Raw genomic sequence first — 15498 nt, 5'->3', positions numbered from 1 at the left:
ACACTATAATAATTTTTGTCCTAATTTCCTTAAATACAAATGTCCACTATGTCAAGCATCAAAAATTCTGTGCTCACTTTGACCCTTAAAGTTAAGAGATATTGTAGAAGAAAATCAAAACATATAAGTCTAATATTACAAAGCAAAGTTATGCTTTAAAAAAGTCAAATTTGATAAGTGAATGATTTCAATTTTAAGACAAATCTATCTCAGGCAAAGACCCAATTTTTGGAGACTTTTTTTTGTATATGTGAACAATTACTTAAAGGCAATTCTGAATTCCCTCAATGATCATATGAATATTTTAACTATTTCAAAATGTAAATATGTTAAATAAGAATTGATGGGATTTTGTTGTACTTGCCATTTATTTAATAGTTTTGATTTTCCTAAAACCATATAGAGGTTTAGCTCAGCCTTCAAATTTTTCTCTATTCTATTTATCATTGATATTTATTTTTCTGACTAAAATGTTTCCCAATGTTTGGAAAATATTTTCTACTTTTTGGATGAAAACAAATGAAAATATAAGACTTTTTCTTGCTATTAGTCTCTTCTTCTGTTTGAGTATATAATTTACCATAAACCTAATCATGTTAGATATTAAGGTTAAAAAAGAAAATTTGGGGCTAAGAGTTAGAATGAATACAACTTTGTCTTGGAAAAGATGATGGGTAATGTTAAAGTCCATCCTTCTGGAGCCTGACCCACGCAATCATGAGCAACTAGAGTTGGACATTTCAGGCAAAAAGTAAAAGATAGTTAATATAAAAAAACAGCATAAAGTTTTCATCTCAACCAGGTCTTATCCATTCTGGAAACATGGTCAAAGAGCTTACCGCATTCAGCTACTAATGTTATTATCACATTAGATGTCTATAAAATTCTGATTTCCAGCTCTGTCTTCTCTGCCCCATGATGCCAAATTGACTATAGCATTTCATGTGATGTCACAGGTATGTTATAACCTATGTTGAAAATAATTTTTCACAAGACTTAATGGAGTTAAATTTAAATCCTTTGCTTATTCGTGACTGTTGGTTTTGGCTCACATTATATCAATTAATAGTTACTCCATCACCTAGCACCAATCACTTCTGGAAGGATTAGAAGCAGAGCAGCAATGATACCCTGAACTTTCAATTGTATGATGGCCTGGAGAGTACATATTATTTAACTGCATCAACCAATACAGCTGAAGATTCTCTCTCTTCCAGGATATAGTTGGGACATTTGACATTAGGCCCATTCATTTCAATATACCTATTTTGGGCTGAAAAAAATAAGATAAATACACTAATGAAGTTGACCTTCAGAGTAAGTAATGGGCTTGAAAGAAAAATTTACCAAGGGCTTACTGAAAGGCCATTAGGTACTCTTCCCCTGCTGAAGAGAAAAGCTGAGAGATTAAGAATAAAAAAGCTAAAGCCAAGTCATACATCGTTGAATAGTATCCAAATCCTTTATAAGACATGCCTCTTTAAGTATATTTATAGAACACAAACTCTTTCAGAATACTTCCAAAGGATAAAAAGAAATAGTTAAGCTTAATTTGAAATAATGTCAGTGGGAAAGAGATAATATCTTGGTTAGTTAAAATGTTCAATTATAGAATTTAATCTTAAGAAGTGCAGTTCTAATAGCTTTTAATAGACTAGCAAAATAGCTTTTGAAATAATAAGATCTTTCCTTCCTGACAATAATTTAGCCATAACTTATGCATTGTGTAACCATGACTATTGTCAAATATTTTATTAAAACAAACTGGTTTATATTAAGTTAAACAGTCATTCTTTGATTGTGATTATTGTAAGAGTTGCTAAGAGACTTCTTTCTTCATAGCTTAAAGTAAACTTTACCTGATTCTGAATAGAATTATTCCATAAATAGAATGCATTCATTCATTTGACAAATATGTACTAGGTATCTATGAGGGCCAGTCATTTAGTATACAAAGCCATCTTTGTATCTCTGCTCCCTTGAGGGTGTCACAATCCAGAAGAATTGTGCTCAAACAGTCCTCAAACAGGTGTTTAAACAAGATTCCAGAAATATGTAAGTACCACATGCTAGGGAAGCACAGAGGGAGAAAAACACTAAGGTAAAGACAGCAAAGTTGACTCTCCTACTAGATTGTAAGCTTTCAGCCTCAAGAACAATATAATATCTAGCTTTCCCTCTTTAGCACCTAAGTCAATGTCTTGCACAGAGCATGTGCAAGAAACACAAGTTGGAGAAGCTAACACTTCATGACACACTTGAGCTTCATAGTAGAGATGGTATGTGAGGAAATTCTTAAAGAAAATGAGCTCTCTAGGCAGACAACTTGGTGGAAAGAGAGGAATAACAAATACAGTGATGGACAGACATGAGCATAACTGAAAATTCAAGCCTGTCATCATGGCTAGAATGCAGTGTGGGCAGTGGGGTGGCAGGGGCTGCAAAGGGAAGCAAGTGGCATACAGAAAGAGCTTTGATGCTATGCCAAGAAGTTTGGATGCACTTTTCAGATAATTGAGAACTGCCAAGGAATTGCAAGCACAAATCGATTTTTATTTTAGAAAAGAAATTCTGAAAATTCCCTGGACATACTGAACCAAGACAGCAGGAGCGGCATAAAAATAAATGAATTGACTAAAAAGATAATGTAAAATAGAGTCAAGGACCTGGTGGAGAAATGCACACTTGCTTTTGGGGGAAGCTGTTTGGCCTGGATGGGACAAGTATCCTGGCCTGGCAAGTGTGGGATATAACAGAAATAACAGATTCATAATGGGTGATGTACCAAGGCAGTACATTCCATTTTGAAGATATTGAAACACAGAAACATACAGAAAATACAGTTGACTGTATTTTCATAAGTTTTATAGAATTATGATAAAGAGTTCAAACAAAGTGGATTGAACTGGAGAAGTAAGCTAACAGTTAAAAGCAAGTTGGAGGAAGAGAGAGCATGTAACGTGAAGAAAGTTCTTGTATGTCACTAAACAGCTCCAGCATTTAAGGGACTCCAAACGAGCATGATTTTATTTCCTGTGCTGAAACATACTTGGGAAAATAAACCTTAATGCTGAGTTTTTAAAATATACTTAGTGCTGGTAGAAGATTGATAGCTACTGAAATCTACTAGCCTTTTGTGATACAAAATCCAGAAAGCTTTTCTGGCATTATGCTAAGAACAAATTAGGTAAATTATTTTAAAATATGCTGACATTTCATTTACTTCATCAGAAACTGCTGGATTTGTTATTTAAAGTAAGGTTTCAGAGAACTAGAATAAGTCATTTTAGAGATAAGGTGTTTCGAACAGTGTTAAAAAAATACCAATTCTTCACTTTATAAATAAACACTTTGGGGATTTGTGGAAGAATTAGGGAAAAACTAGAACCTAGAGTTAGTTAAATGAAGGAAAGAGGGCATCGAAACACAGGAGACTAATCTGCACTTTACCTAGATTAATTTAACCCAAGGTTCCCCCTGGTGTTCAAAAGCAGAAACATCAACTCAAATCCAAATCCCTGCACCCTGTTTCATTTCATAATCTGTACAGTTTTCAGTAGTTTCTGGACCCTTTCAGGAAGGGACACTACTGGATACTACCTAAAAGGCATATTCACAGCATTTCAGAAGAGAAAGAAGAGAAGGAAAGTTGCATACACTGCTTGGCTTCTATGCGCCAGGCACTGTTTTCCTTCTTTCCTCCTTTCTCCCTCTTCCCCTACTGTCAACACGGTAATTCTGAAGGCTTACTATTTTAGGAGCTAGAGATACAATGGCAAACAAGACGAAAAGTCCCTTCTTTCATGGTAATTAGATTCTGATGGCAAGACAGACAATAAATAAATTTTTTAAAAATGAAAACATAAAGAATCCTAGGCAGCAATAGTCCTATAGGAGCTGGAGAGACAAAGGGTCGTTGGGGACATCCTCTCTGCTGAGAGTCCTGATTGAAAGGATTCAGATAGATTCAGATAATCCTTTATAATAAGTAGAGAGCACATCTGGGAGTCAGACATTCCTGAGTGAAATCAACAGCAGACATAAAGCCTCTGATATCTGCAAGGAACCTCAGGGATGGGAGTGGCTGAACACTGTACCCAATAAATAAGGCAGGGGAGGGGTGATAACAGGAACAAGTCCTGATCCAACTTTCATGTTAGAAAAATCACTCCAGAGGCTGGGTGAAGAATGGGACATATCATGAGACAGAGGTAGAAGCAGGGGACCAGTAGGCAATGAGAGATGATACTGGCTCAGATTTAGATGTTAGTGAGAGAAATTGTTAGAAGCATTAAGATATATTTTGGTGGCAGAGCTGAAAAGATTTGCTGAAGGATTAGCTGTGAGATGAGAGAGGAAGAAAGGAACGTAAGGTGACTCTCAGGTGTAACAGGGTGACTGGGGTTGGGGATCAATGGCAGAGGGGACATCAAGAGTTTCATCTGGAATGTCTTCAATTATTACAGAAGTCATCACAATTTTATGCATTAAATATTAGTCATGGTTCACAGACTATTTAAAAAATGGGAATCAGAGATATAAAATCACAGTTACTAAATGTGTGGAATAGTAACTAATCCCAGGCCTTTTGTCTTCAAAGACCACAGCCTTTCCACTCCAGTGTGCTCCCTCTCCAAAGCCTGCTCTGGCTGCAGGGTTACGTGTGCCTCTGAGACACGTGAGATGGTCATGCCAAAGAATCCAACATGAATCACTCTAGTCCCCTTGAGAAGTATGGACTCATCTTTCCTCATTGGAATCATGTAATTGATACTTACTTTGATACTATGAAGACTAACTTATACATTTTTATAGAAGGCAGATCAGTACAGGGTTAAGATGACGGGTTCTAGAGCAGAACTTGTGGGTTCAAAGTCTATTACTACTTCCTATGAGGTTCTGCATGGTTTCCATACTCTTATTTTCTGAAATTACAAAATTTGATCAGGGAAATGGTAGTTTTCATCCAAATTGTTTATAAATTGTTACTGGGGCACAGTGTTACTGGGAAGTGTTCTCAGAACCTGAGAGTAAGTCTGGGGTCACACTTGTCATGCACCGAATAGAAAACAACACGACCTACTTACCTCAAACCGTCAGCTACATGGAGTGCAATCCTGTGCTGTAGGGTTCTAGTGAGGCTGGCTTTGTCCTGCTGAAGCAGGCGATCCAAGGAACCCTTGGAGGCTAACTCCATCACCAACATCCGGGGACGAATCCCAGCTGCCAGCAAAGATATCAAACTGGGGTGGTGGAGGTGGCAAAGCACCACCAGCTCCTGCAAAAGTCCAAAATTATCTAAGAGTAATTCAATATCAGGTCTTACCCACGTATCTCCTTCTTTAAAGTGCATCAACAGGCTGACCATGGATTTCTCTGTATGACTGGATCATAGCAAACTTTCCATTTCTTCTCTGAGATTTTTTCCCATATTTTCAGTAATAAAAAGCTGGTTTTGAAACTACAGTTGACCCATGGACAACATGGGTTTCAAGTGCATGAGTCCACATATACATAAATTTTCTTCCACCTCTGCCACTCTTGAGACAGCAAGACCAACCTTTCCTCTATCTCCCCCTCCTCAGCCCACTCAGTGTGAAGATGATGAGGGTGAAGACCTTTATAATGATCCACTTCTACTTAATGAAGATTAAATATATTTCTCTTCCTTATGATTTTTCAAATAAAATTCTCTTTTCTCTAGCTTGCTTTATGGAGTATATAATACAGGTAACATACAAAACATGTGTTAATCAAGTGTTTATGTTATCAGTAAAGCTTCCAGTCAACAGTGGGCTATCAGTGGTTCAGTTTTTTGGAGAGGTCAAAAGTTATATGCAAATTTTTGACTGCACAAGGGGTCAGCACCACAACCTTTATGTTTTTCAAGGGTCAACTGTATTTGTCAGAATTAAATTTTTAAATTCTAGTTTTCCTTTGGCTCTGCTTTTATCAGACATTTAATGCAGAAACAGTGCATACAGTATAGTCATACTAACAGGCCATTTCAAACTCATCTACTGAATTCTGGTTAGCCACAGAATCCTTCTCAGCCCAGGATTCTCTATAGCCACTACTAATCAGCTGCAACTGGCATATGAGGTAAAACCTGCCCATAGTCTCTGGTTTAACGACTACAAGAGTTTACCGAGGATAATGCTCAACTTCAAAGAAATACATATCATCCCCTCCTGAAAACTCTCTAATGACTTCCCATTTCTCTTAGATGAAAATCCCATCTAGTTCCATGGCCTCACTGCCTGATCTGATCATGCCCCAGGCCTCCCAGACCTTCTCCTTTCCCCTCCTCTTCAATCAACACCCTTCAGCCACATTGGCATTCATTCAATCCCAAGCTGTGCCCAGCTTCTTCCCATCATAGGGTCTTTGCCTGTGCTGACCCCTTTCCCTAGAAATCCCTCCACCCTTCACATGGCTGAAGTCTTGCCATTCAGATCTTACCTCAAATATTACCACATCCTCAGAGAGGCCCACCGTGGGCCACGCTTACTAAGGCAATCCCTGGCTGCAACAATCTCTCTGCAATTCAAAAAAAGTCCGAGATATCATTTTGGCTTGAACAGAGGGATTGCCTTAGTAAGGGTGGCCCATGGCAGGCCACTCTGAGGATGTGGTAGTATTTGAGCTAAGATCTGAATGGCAACAATCCTCTTTGTGGCCCACATCATGTGAGACTTCACAGCCTCTTTTATGACATTGTTGTTCTTGAATTCCAGATTCGCTTTATACTGTATATTGCACTTTACTCTGAAACTGTAACTCCATTGAAATGTATAGCTTATGTGATGTTAAATTGATTCATGCTTTAAACTGTGATTGCTGCAGAAGCGCTGCTTCTTAACAACTAGCTTCAAAGATGTGGAGTAGCGGCGCCCACTGATTTATCAGGAAACTGAAACATGGAGAATTCTGCAAGCTGAAGAAGAAAGGCTGAACACCCTGAGAGGGGATTTTCCAAGAACAAAGCTTCAGACTGTGATCATATTTGCTTAGTAGATAAAATCTTTTTTTAATGCCCATGTCAGTTGGTTAGAACTGATGAGAATGAGTTAAGTTAGCTCTGCTTGTTTTCATAGGCACAGACAGAGGTCTAATCCAAATTTTTAATCCTGGAAAAGCAACTCACTGATTGCAAAGTAAAAAGAGCATAATAGTACAGTGTAATATAGATCTGCCCCATGACTACTGGTAGAATGACCGTCAAATGTCAGTTTTCTTTCTTTTTGTTGTTGTCTTTTTCTTTTTTTTTTTTTTAAAGAGAAGAAGCACTTTATGCACATCCCTTTTTTTTTTTAATTTCTTCCACCATTCCCTTAGTTTGCCTCCCTGCTTATATACTAATTGGCTCTGTAGATATTTTTAATGTACTGATTTCCACCATAGCTCCCCAAACACATTGTTTAAATTTGAAATGCATGCTGACAACTAACAAGGCCAAAAAATCAATTTATATAACAAATTACCTACACATTAAAAGAGATTATGCCAGATTTGATTCACAGATAAGCTTCTATATATAAAATGTTCAATTCGGTTCTAGAACTACAGTGCGACTGTTGTTACTAATAATTAAAATGCCCCCGGGATATTTTGTACACACATGAAATTTTCTATTACTCAGAGTACCTAAAATATTATAACTATGTATTTTTTAAAGGTTACAAAATTTACTTAGTGTAGCCACTAAGAATTTTTCGTAATAAATCAAGGGAAAAGTAAGGATATATAGATTCCAAAAATACAGTTGAGTTCTGGTATAAGATGGAAGAATTCGCATTTAATTTTACTTCCTCTCTCACCCTGTTTCTCTCTCTCATTCCTAATGTCAATAAAGACTCAGAAAAAGAAAGAAATCCCCAGTAGTATCCAAACAAGAGAGAATACAGGAGTACACTGTTAACTAACAGTGTATATTCCCCTTCCTTTCCTCCTTAGAGTACCGTGATATTTGCTGAGTTACTCAACCCTCACCCATGCAGCCCACGGACTTTAGTTCAGGGGGAAGTGAGCCCAACATCAGCCTCTCAGAAAAGGTGAGAATATTCTAAGTAACAGCACCCTCAGGGCCACAGTGATCAGTTTGGTAAAAAAACGCCTAAAGCCAATTAGCACAAAGCATTGCCCTGAACATAGTACTTGTTGAGAAAAGTACAGATGACTCACTGGGGCTGAGAGACATCTATTTATTTAATGGGTTATTATGTAGGCCATTTGATTCCTTTGAAATACAAGTCCTCAAAAGAGGCATCCTCTTTTCTTCTGTACTTGGAATAAGTAATCATGAAGCCTGGAACCAGTTTATCACAATGGGAAAAGCCATTCTGAAGGAATTAAATCAATATACCAAGGTTAAAGGAATTTTAAAGAAAATTGGCCAGAGTCACTGGATTAAACCAATCCTATGGTGAGTACCTCCCAAGACTTTTTTTATGGATGAAAAGTGAACATAATTTATCTGATAAGCTCATTGCAGCAAGTTATTGACCTATGAAGAGATGTAGAACAGAGTCTGAAGTATCTAGAACAAGCTTGTCCAACTTATGGCCCACAGGTCGCATGTGGCCCAGGATGGCTTTGAATGTGGCCCGATACAAATTCATAAACTTTCTTAAAACATTATGAGATTTTTTTTTTGCAATTTTTTTAAGCTCATCAGCTATCATTAGTGTTAGTGTATTTTACATATGGCCCAAGGCAATTCTTCCAGTACAGCCCAGGGAAGCCAAAAGATTGGACACCCTGATCTAGATACTCTGCAGCAGATTAAGAAGAGAAAAAAATAATGCAGCACTAAGCGGAGGGGAAACAGTTTCAAGCCCAGCATCTCGAGAGCAAAGCCTGCTTTCCTTTGGCAGGTGTGGTCTCAGCAGTGATCCCTGCCCATGTAACCTAAAGAACAGAGTATCCTTAAGTAGTATGCAGCCCTTAAAAGTCTATGGTCTAACCTTCTTGTTCACAAAGTGGTAACTTGAACAAGCAAACCTACATGAATGTGAAGAATGCCCATTCTAGTCACCTTTAATAATCAATACAGTCCTTCTTTAACAATCAATATAGTACTTACTTCATACAAAGTCACCCAAAACTACTCAATTTGGAAAACTGACAAGATAAAAGAGAAAGATCAAGATGAACCCACAGAGCAAATAACCTCAGAGAAAACAGCAGTAATGCAAGTAACACACAAAAAAATTCTAATTGACATGAACAGAAACACTCATGGACATTTTATCCAAAAACGTGGCTACAAAGGAACAACCAGAGGGGATGGAAAGAATTGCTGGAAATGGAAAATATGATTATCAAAACAAAATTCACCAGAAAGCTAAATAATAGATGATGCAATTCTGAAAAACAAATTAAAAACCTGTAAGAGACAGTCAAGTAAGTAACAGAAATTATAGATAAAACTTGAAAAGGGAACTCAAATATGGATGACAGACCCAGAAGGCTTGTCATCTAATATATACTCTTGGAGCAATGATAAGCAATAATGAATCATAAGTAACTAGATATAGGCTCCAGAGAAGCAGATGGCCTTGACTGGGTTTAGCTTACTACTATATATTTATCATATATCCCATCACCTAACCTGGTACATAGTAGCTGTCAATAAAGATGATTAATAAATGTTAGGGAGGAAATAATAAATAATAGAAGAGAATACACAGAAGACAATTTTTCACAAAATAATGAATTAGATGGAATGAAAAACAACCTACACACAAACACATACTTGTAAAGGTTCAGAACACTGAAAACAAATGAAATTCAAAAGATCAAATTTTCAGTTTTCAAAATGAAGTTAAAGGTATCCTAGATAGGAGCAAACATCTGACTGACTGCAGACTTCTCATTAGCAACAGTGGGCACTAAAAATCAATGGAATTTTCTTCAAATTTTGAAGAAAAATTATTTCAAACCTAGATTCCTAAAAAATAAAGTGTGATAACATATCCACCACATGGGAGGGCAAAACTAAGATTTTTTAACATGTAAGGACTGAAAACATTTACCTTACAAACACCTTTTCTTAAAAAAATTACTCGAAGATATTCTTCAACAAAAACTAAGGACAATCCAACCAAGAGAAGGGATGGAATCCAAGAAATATTGAGAATAATCAAAGAGGGCGAGGAAACTAACTCATAGATTAATCACTGCGCAAGCAGCCTAGAAATCCATCGCTCCTGTTTAGAGCAGTAAGTCATGTGCTGAATGAGGAATGTCTTCAAGAAGAAAGTAGATTATGTTATACAAAGTGTATGATTAAGAACTTAGAAACACTTGAAGTCATGATGAAAATATATATCTTTTCCTGAAGTATGTTTTTTAAAAATATATGTATATAATCAGAAAACCTCAAAAAGCTACATAAAATAAATCACCACTGGTACTCAGAAGGTTAAGGTGGGAGGATCACTTGAGGCCAGGAGTTCCAGACCAGCCTGGTCAACCTAGTGAGACTCCATCTCTAAAAACAATTTTTTTTTAAATCAGGGTAAAAATGTGGCCCAAATTAAAATATGCCTTTATTTTTACAGATTGATGATAAATACATAACAATAGAGAATCCATTTGACTTTGATATTTGGAATTTTACTATTCTATTAGGAAGTTAGTGACAGAAGGTTGCATTTCTTTATCTAGAAGTAGAAATATTTTGGTTCTGTACAAATAAAAAAATATATAAATGGCATTTATTGGTTTTGTTCTCAGAACCAAACTATAGACAAAATGTGAACAATTTAATTATGAGTACAGAACAGAATATAAATGTTATAAACTTTCACTACATAAAAATAATAGAATAAATTAGAGAACTTGAGAAGGTGATGGAAAAAGGAGAAAGAATAGTGGTAATTTTCCTCATCTCACATAGCAAGGAGTCAGTCCATGCTGTCTAGAGTTGGTGTACTAAAAAAACAAAAGTTTTGAAAATCATTCCAAGTTATAATTGTTACTATATGAGGAAAATTAATGTAACCAATTTTAAATTTTAGGAAGTGGACAGGGACAGGGAGTAGGAAATAGGATAAGTGTGCTAACTTTCTCCATCTTTGTAGCAAGTAATCAATAGAGGTTCTTATTAAAGTGGATAAATCCAGAAAAGAGAGGTGCAAGCTTATCAGTGAGAGTTTTGGTTTAAGATTTCTAACCTTCAATCAAATTAGCAATGTGAGATCATGCATTAAACTTCTTCTTTCACCGTGAACACATAGAAGTCATGTTCAATAAAAATAAAAATCATTCACTCCCTAGGCCAGAAAAGTAAAAGATAAATACTCTGAAGAAAACAGAAGGTGAAGTCAGGAGCTTGCTAGGCTTCAAGGTCTGGAAGCAGGTGGAGACAGCTAGGAGTCTGACTACTGTGGAGTATCAGGGACAAAAATATGGCACTGAAAAGTCCCAAGTTTCTACATTTCTAACAATCTCCCAGGTAATGCCTGGCTGCTTGTCCATGGAGCTCATTTTGAACAGCAAGGTTCTAAAGTAAAAAGAGGAGTATAAGTGAGTCTTACAAAAAATTTTACAACACACTATAAATCACGATTATAAGGATTCTCAGAATATAGTGCTTTGTTTCTCAACAGGAGAAATAACACAAAACTTTCTACTCCACAAAGAAAAGACAAACTAGGATTGCATAATTAAACTCAAGTAGAAATGTGGTCATTATTTTGCATTTTCACAACTGTATGCAAAATAAGAGTTCCAGTAGATTAATAATGTGTAATTTAATATAATTATATTATTGAATTTCTTACTTGTCTTAACAGCCTAAGTGATGTATGTTTATTAAAAATCTTCACAGCCACTTCTTCTCCTTCATAGGCTGCTCGATAAACTGATCCAAAACTGCCATCACCTTTTGAAAAGAAAATACAAAGCACTTAAATTAAACTGTCCAAGCAAAAAAAACTACATAAATTATATCTGTTGTAATTATATCTGTTGTATATTTGAATAGAAGCCTGACCTACTTGTTTCATCGAAACAAATCTCCTATAACATTTCCTATTCCTTCTACTCCAAGAAAGATACATCTAAAGATTTTGTCCTTAACCTTCCCGTCTTCCCTCTACACATACCCTGCTCAGTTATGTCATCCACTTCTGTGACTTCATCTATTCCTTTAATGTAGAGAATTTTCAGATTTTCACTTATAGCCACCTCCTAAGTGCTCTCCTACACTTCCAACTTTATGTTGGAGATTTCACTGGTATGCCCTTCCAACTCAATCACAGCCTATCAAAAGCCACATTTATTACCTTTTCTCCTAACTAGTTTTTATTTTACCTTCCATATAGCTGATGATAACAAGACAAAAAGTCTTTTTGAGGCCCTTCTGGAGTTAAAATTGAAGAATTATTTTAACTCTTGCTCTGGTCTAACCCCATGGCTAACACTGGCAGTCCACTGTGTAATCTCATTTACATTCCCTTCTTCTCCATTTCCACTACCACCACACCCATTTGGTGGCCTCAGAGCCTTCTGCTGAGTCTCAGGAGGCCTCCTGAGTTCCTTACTTCCAACTCATTCTCTCTCCCTTGCAAAATTAATTTTCTTATCATTCCACTTTGATTGTGTCACTCTCCTGCTCAGAAACAAATTCCGCGTTGCCTACTAAATCAAATCTAAATTCAGCTCCATAGTCATATAGTGGCCCCTAAATCCTTTTAAAGTTCTCTTCTTGTTCTACTTCTCATTCTCAAGGCTGGAGTTCAGTAGCTTTCCCTGCCCCAGTCCTGGCTGAACAGTACATCTGAGGAGCTTTTTAAAACGCTAATGTCTAGGTTCAAAGATTTTGATCTAATTAGTCCCAGGAGGAAATGGTCATTAGATTTTTTTCTTCTTTTAATTCTGTACTTAGTAGAATTAGTAATGAGCAGGTAAGGTTGAGAACAAGTGCTCTAGACAAAGCAGAATAGCCAAAATTTCCTGAGCATGCTTTGTACCTTCAGGCCTCCATACCCTTGAAGAGCTCTGCTACTCCATTATCTCAATCTCCAGGGATATCAAGCCTATAGGGACCAATACATACCAAGATATGGAGGCCTGCCTCACAAACTGACCATGATCAGCCCCATGGACTGTTACTCTCCACCGACGTTTAGCAAATCCTGTTTGTACAATATTTATGGTTCTCATATATTGCCTTGAAATGTAGTCACTTGATGGATATAAGTGAATACACACAAAACAGTCTATAAGGAAATATAACAACTTGTAATTTCCAAGTGTTGAAATTACACATCTATGGAAAGCTTCTACATATTTATTTTTTATAAGTCTATAATGAGCATATATAATTATATTTTATGCTCAGAGACAGAGTATATTAAAATAATTAACTCATTTGAGTATGTCTTGTATTTCTATTAGATTGTAAATATGTTAAAAGTATTATTTGCATCTTATCAGTCTTGGTATTCTCTCATTCTATCCCCCCAGTACTTAATATTTGACTTTTAAAAACCATTAGTTAGGATTGTCAGTATTGAGAGAGCTTCAGAGGGAACTGTTACATACTGGAATCAGAAATAGAATCGGGTAAACAGAAGAGGGAAAAGAGAAAGAAAGCAAGTAGAGGCGGAAGGGAGAGAATGGGTCGGAGAGATGGAAACATATAGATGCATCTTGTTCTGTCTCCGCTCAATCTGGACAGCTATCAACAACAAAGAAAAATTGTAATGCAGCATAGAGAAGAAACATACTCTAGGGAGATACATCCAAATTTCAAGGTGGAGTAGGGACTTCTAATTTTTATTTTTATTTTTTGAGATGGAGTCTCGCTCTGTCGCCCAGGCTGGAGTGCAGTGGTGCGATCTCGGCTCACTGCATGCTCCGCCTCCCGGGTTCACGCCATTTTCCTACCTCAGCCTCCCGAGTAGCTGGGACTACAGGCGCCCGCCACCACGCTTGGCTAATTTTTTTGTATTTTTAGTAGAGATGGGGTTTCACCGTGTTAGCCAGGATGGTCTCGATCTCCTGACCTCGTGATCCGCCCACCTCGGCCTCCCAAAGTGTTGGGATTACAGGCGTGAGCCACTGCGCCCGGCCGAGATTTCTAATTTTTTAAAGCCCTTCTCTATTTGAGAATCACCGCTGCATTAATATGGAGTATGGATTGTCATGTCTTTCAGGTGACTGAAAACAAAGATAAAGTTAAGGACTACTATTATGTATTTGTGATATCTAGGTTGGAAAGAAAATTGAAGGCAAGGAAATTTTCCTAACCCCTCAAATCACACCACTGAAGTGGAAATACCTGTCTTGGCTCTCCAGAAAAATAAATAGCTCCACAAAGAGGAAACGTACCCCGTGGCTTCTCAGATGCATGAACAGAATCCCATACATTTATATTTTAAAATATATTCACAAAACAAGTCTATTCATATCTATTAAGGTGGGTCGTATTACTCATTGCATAATAGTTACTGCTATCTTGGGAAAAAGAGTTACCAAAAGCCTGAATGCACTGCTGCCCTACAATAAAAATGGAAAGAGGGAAAATGGAGAGAGGCATGACCTTCTCCAGATTACCCTAATATAAAGATGCTGGAGTTGCTACCTGTAAAATGTTTTTAGAAGGATACACCTAATTTGTTTAAATCACTGGTACTCAACCCCACCCCTTATCTTTGCCCACATCCGGAGACATTTTTGATTGTCACACCTGAGGGAAGGGGAGATACTACTGACATCTAGTGGATAGACAGAGATGCTGCCAAACATTCTGCAGTGCACAGGATGACCCTTGATAACAAAGAGTTATCCAAGCCAAAATGGCAACAGCTCAAAGACTGAGAAACTCCTATCTAGACTGCTTTCTGTAAATGAACATGGGATTTATGGATTCATGGGACATGGGTCTAGAGAAGGGAGAGTCATCACAAACATTTTCCTATATGCGTAACTAAACAGACTTTGCTTTTTTGTTTTGTTTTGTTTTGTTTTGAGACGCTCTGTCGCCTAGGCTGGAGTGCAGTGGCACAATCTCGGCTCACTGCAACCTCCGCCTCCCAGGTTCAAGCAATTCTCTGCCTCAGCCTCCCGAGTAGCTGAGATTACAGATGCCCACCACCACACCCAGTTAATTTTTTTGTACTTTTAGTAGAGATGAGGTTTCACCATCTTGGTCAGGCTGGTCTTCAACTCCTGACCTCGTGATACACCCGCCTCGGCCTCCCAAAGTGCTGGGATTACAGGAGTGAGCTACTACACCTGGCCAACTAAACAGACTTTGTAAATGACGTTTCCACATACACTACTCAAAACGTGTCCATTCATCTGAAACACATTTTAATGCAGGAAAAATAAACATTTTAGGGATCTGTGTCTGACAGTTTGGGATTTCTTCAGAGGAAGGATGCACTATGTCTGGTACTTTCCTGTATACCTTGAAGTTTGGGGTTAAGATGTAGGATTCAGCAAGGACGATTCAGCATTTTATGTTAACCCACTATTACTAAT

General features: G+C 37.3%; 1 protein-coding gene across 4 annotated transcripts in view; it reads right to left on the bottom strand.

Annotated features, from left to right (window-relative positions):
• LRRK2 (leucine rich repeat kinase 2) overlaps positions 1–15498 on the bottom strand; it is a 144859-nt gene that overhangs the window by 26582 nt on the left and 102779 nt on the right. For all 4 annotated transcript variants that reach the window (XR_008511898.2, XM_054527124.2, XM_054527122.2 and 1 more), the window contains exons 39-40: positions 11790–11890; positions 5088–5278 (exon numbers count right to left, since the gene is read on the bottom strand). Coding sequence is in view for 3 of the 4 variants with exons in the window: in XM_054527124.2 (XP_054383099.1) it covers positions 5088–5278; positions 11790–11890 (292 nt within the window). In the remaining variant the exon portion in view is untranslated. The remainder of the gene's footprint in view (positions 1–5087; positions 5279–11789; positions 11891–15498) is intronic.

This window comes from Pongo abelii, chromosome 10 (assembly GCF_028885655.2).
Source record: "Pongo abelii isolate AG06213 chromosome 10, NHGRI_mPonAbe1-v2.0_pri, whole genome shotgun sequence".
In the NCBI taxonomy this organism is placed as follows: Eukaryota; Metazoa; Chordata; class Mammalia; order Primates; family Hominidae; genus Pongo; species Pongo abelii.
This window is presented reverse-complemented; position numbering and strand designations above follow the sequence as displayed.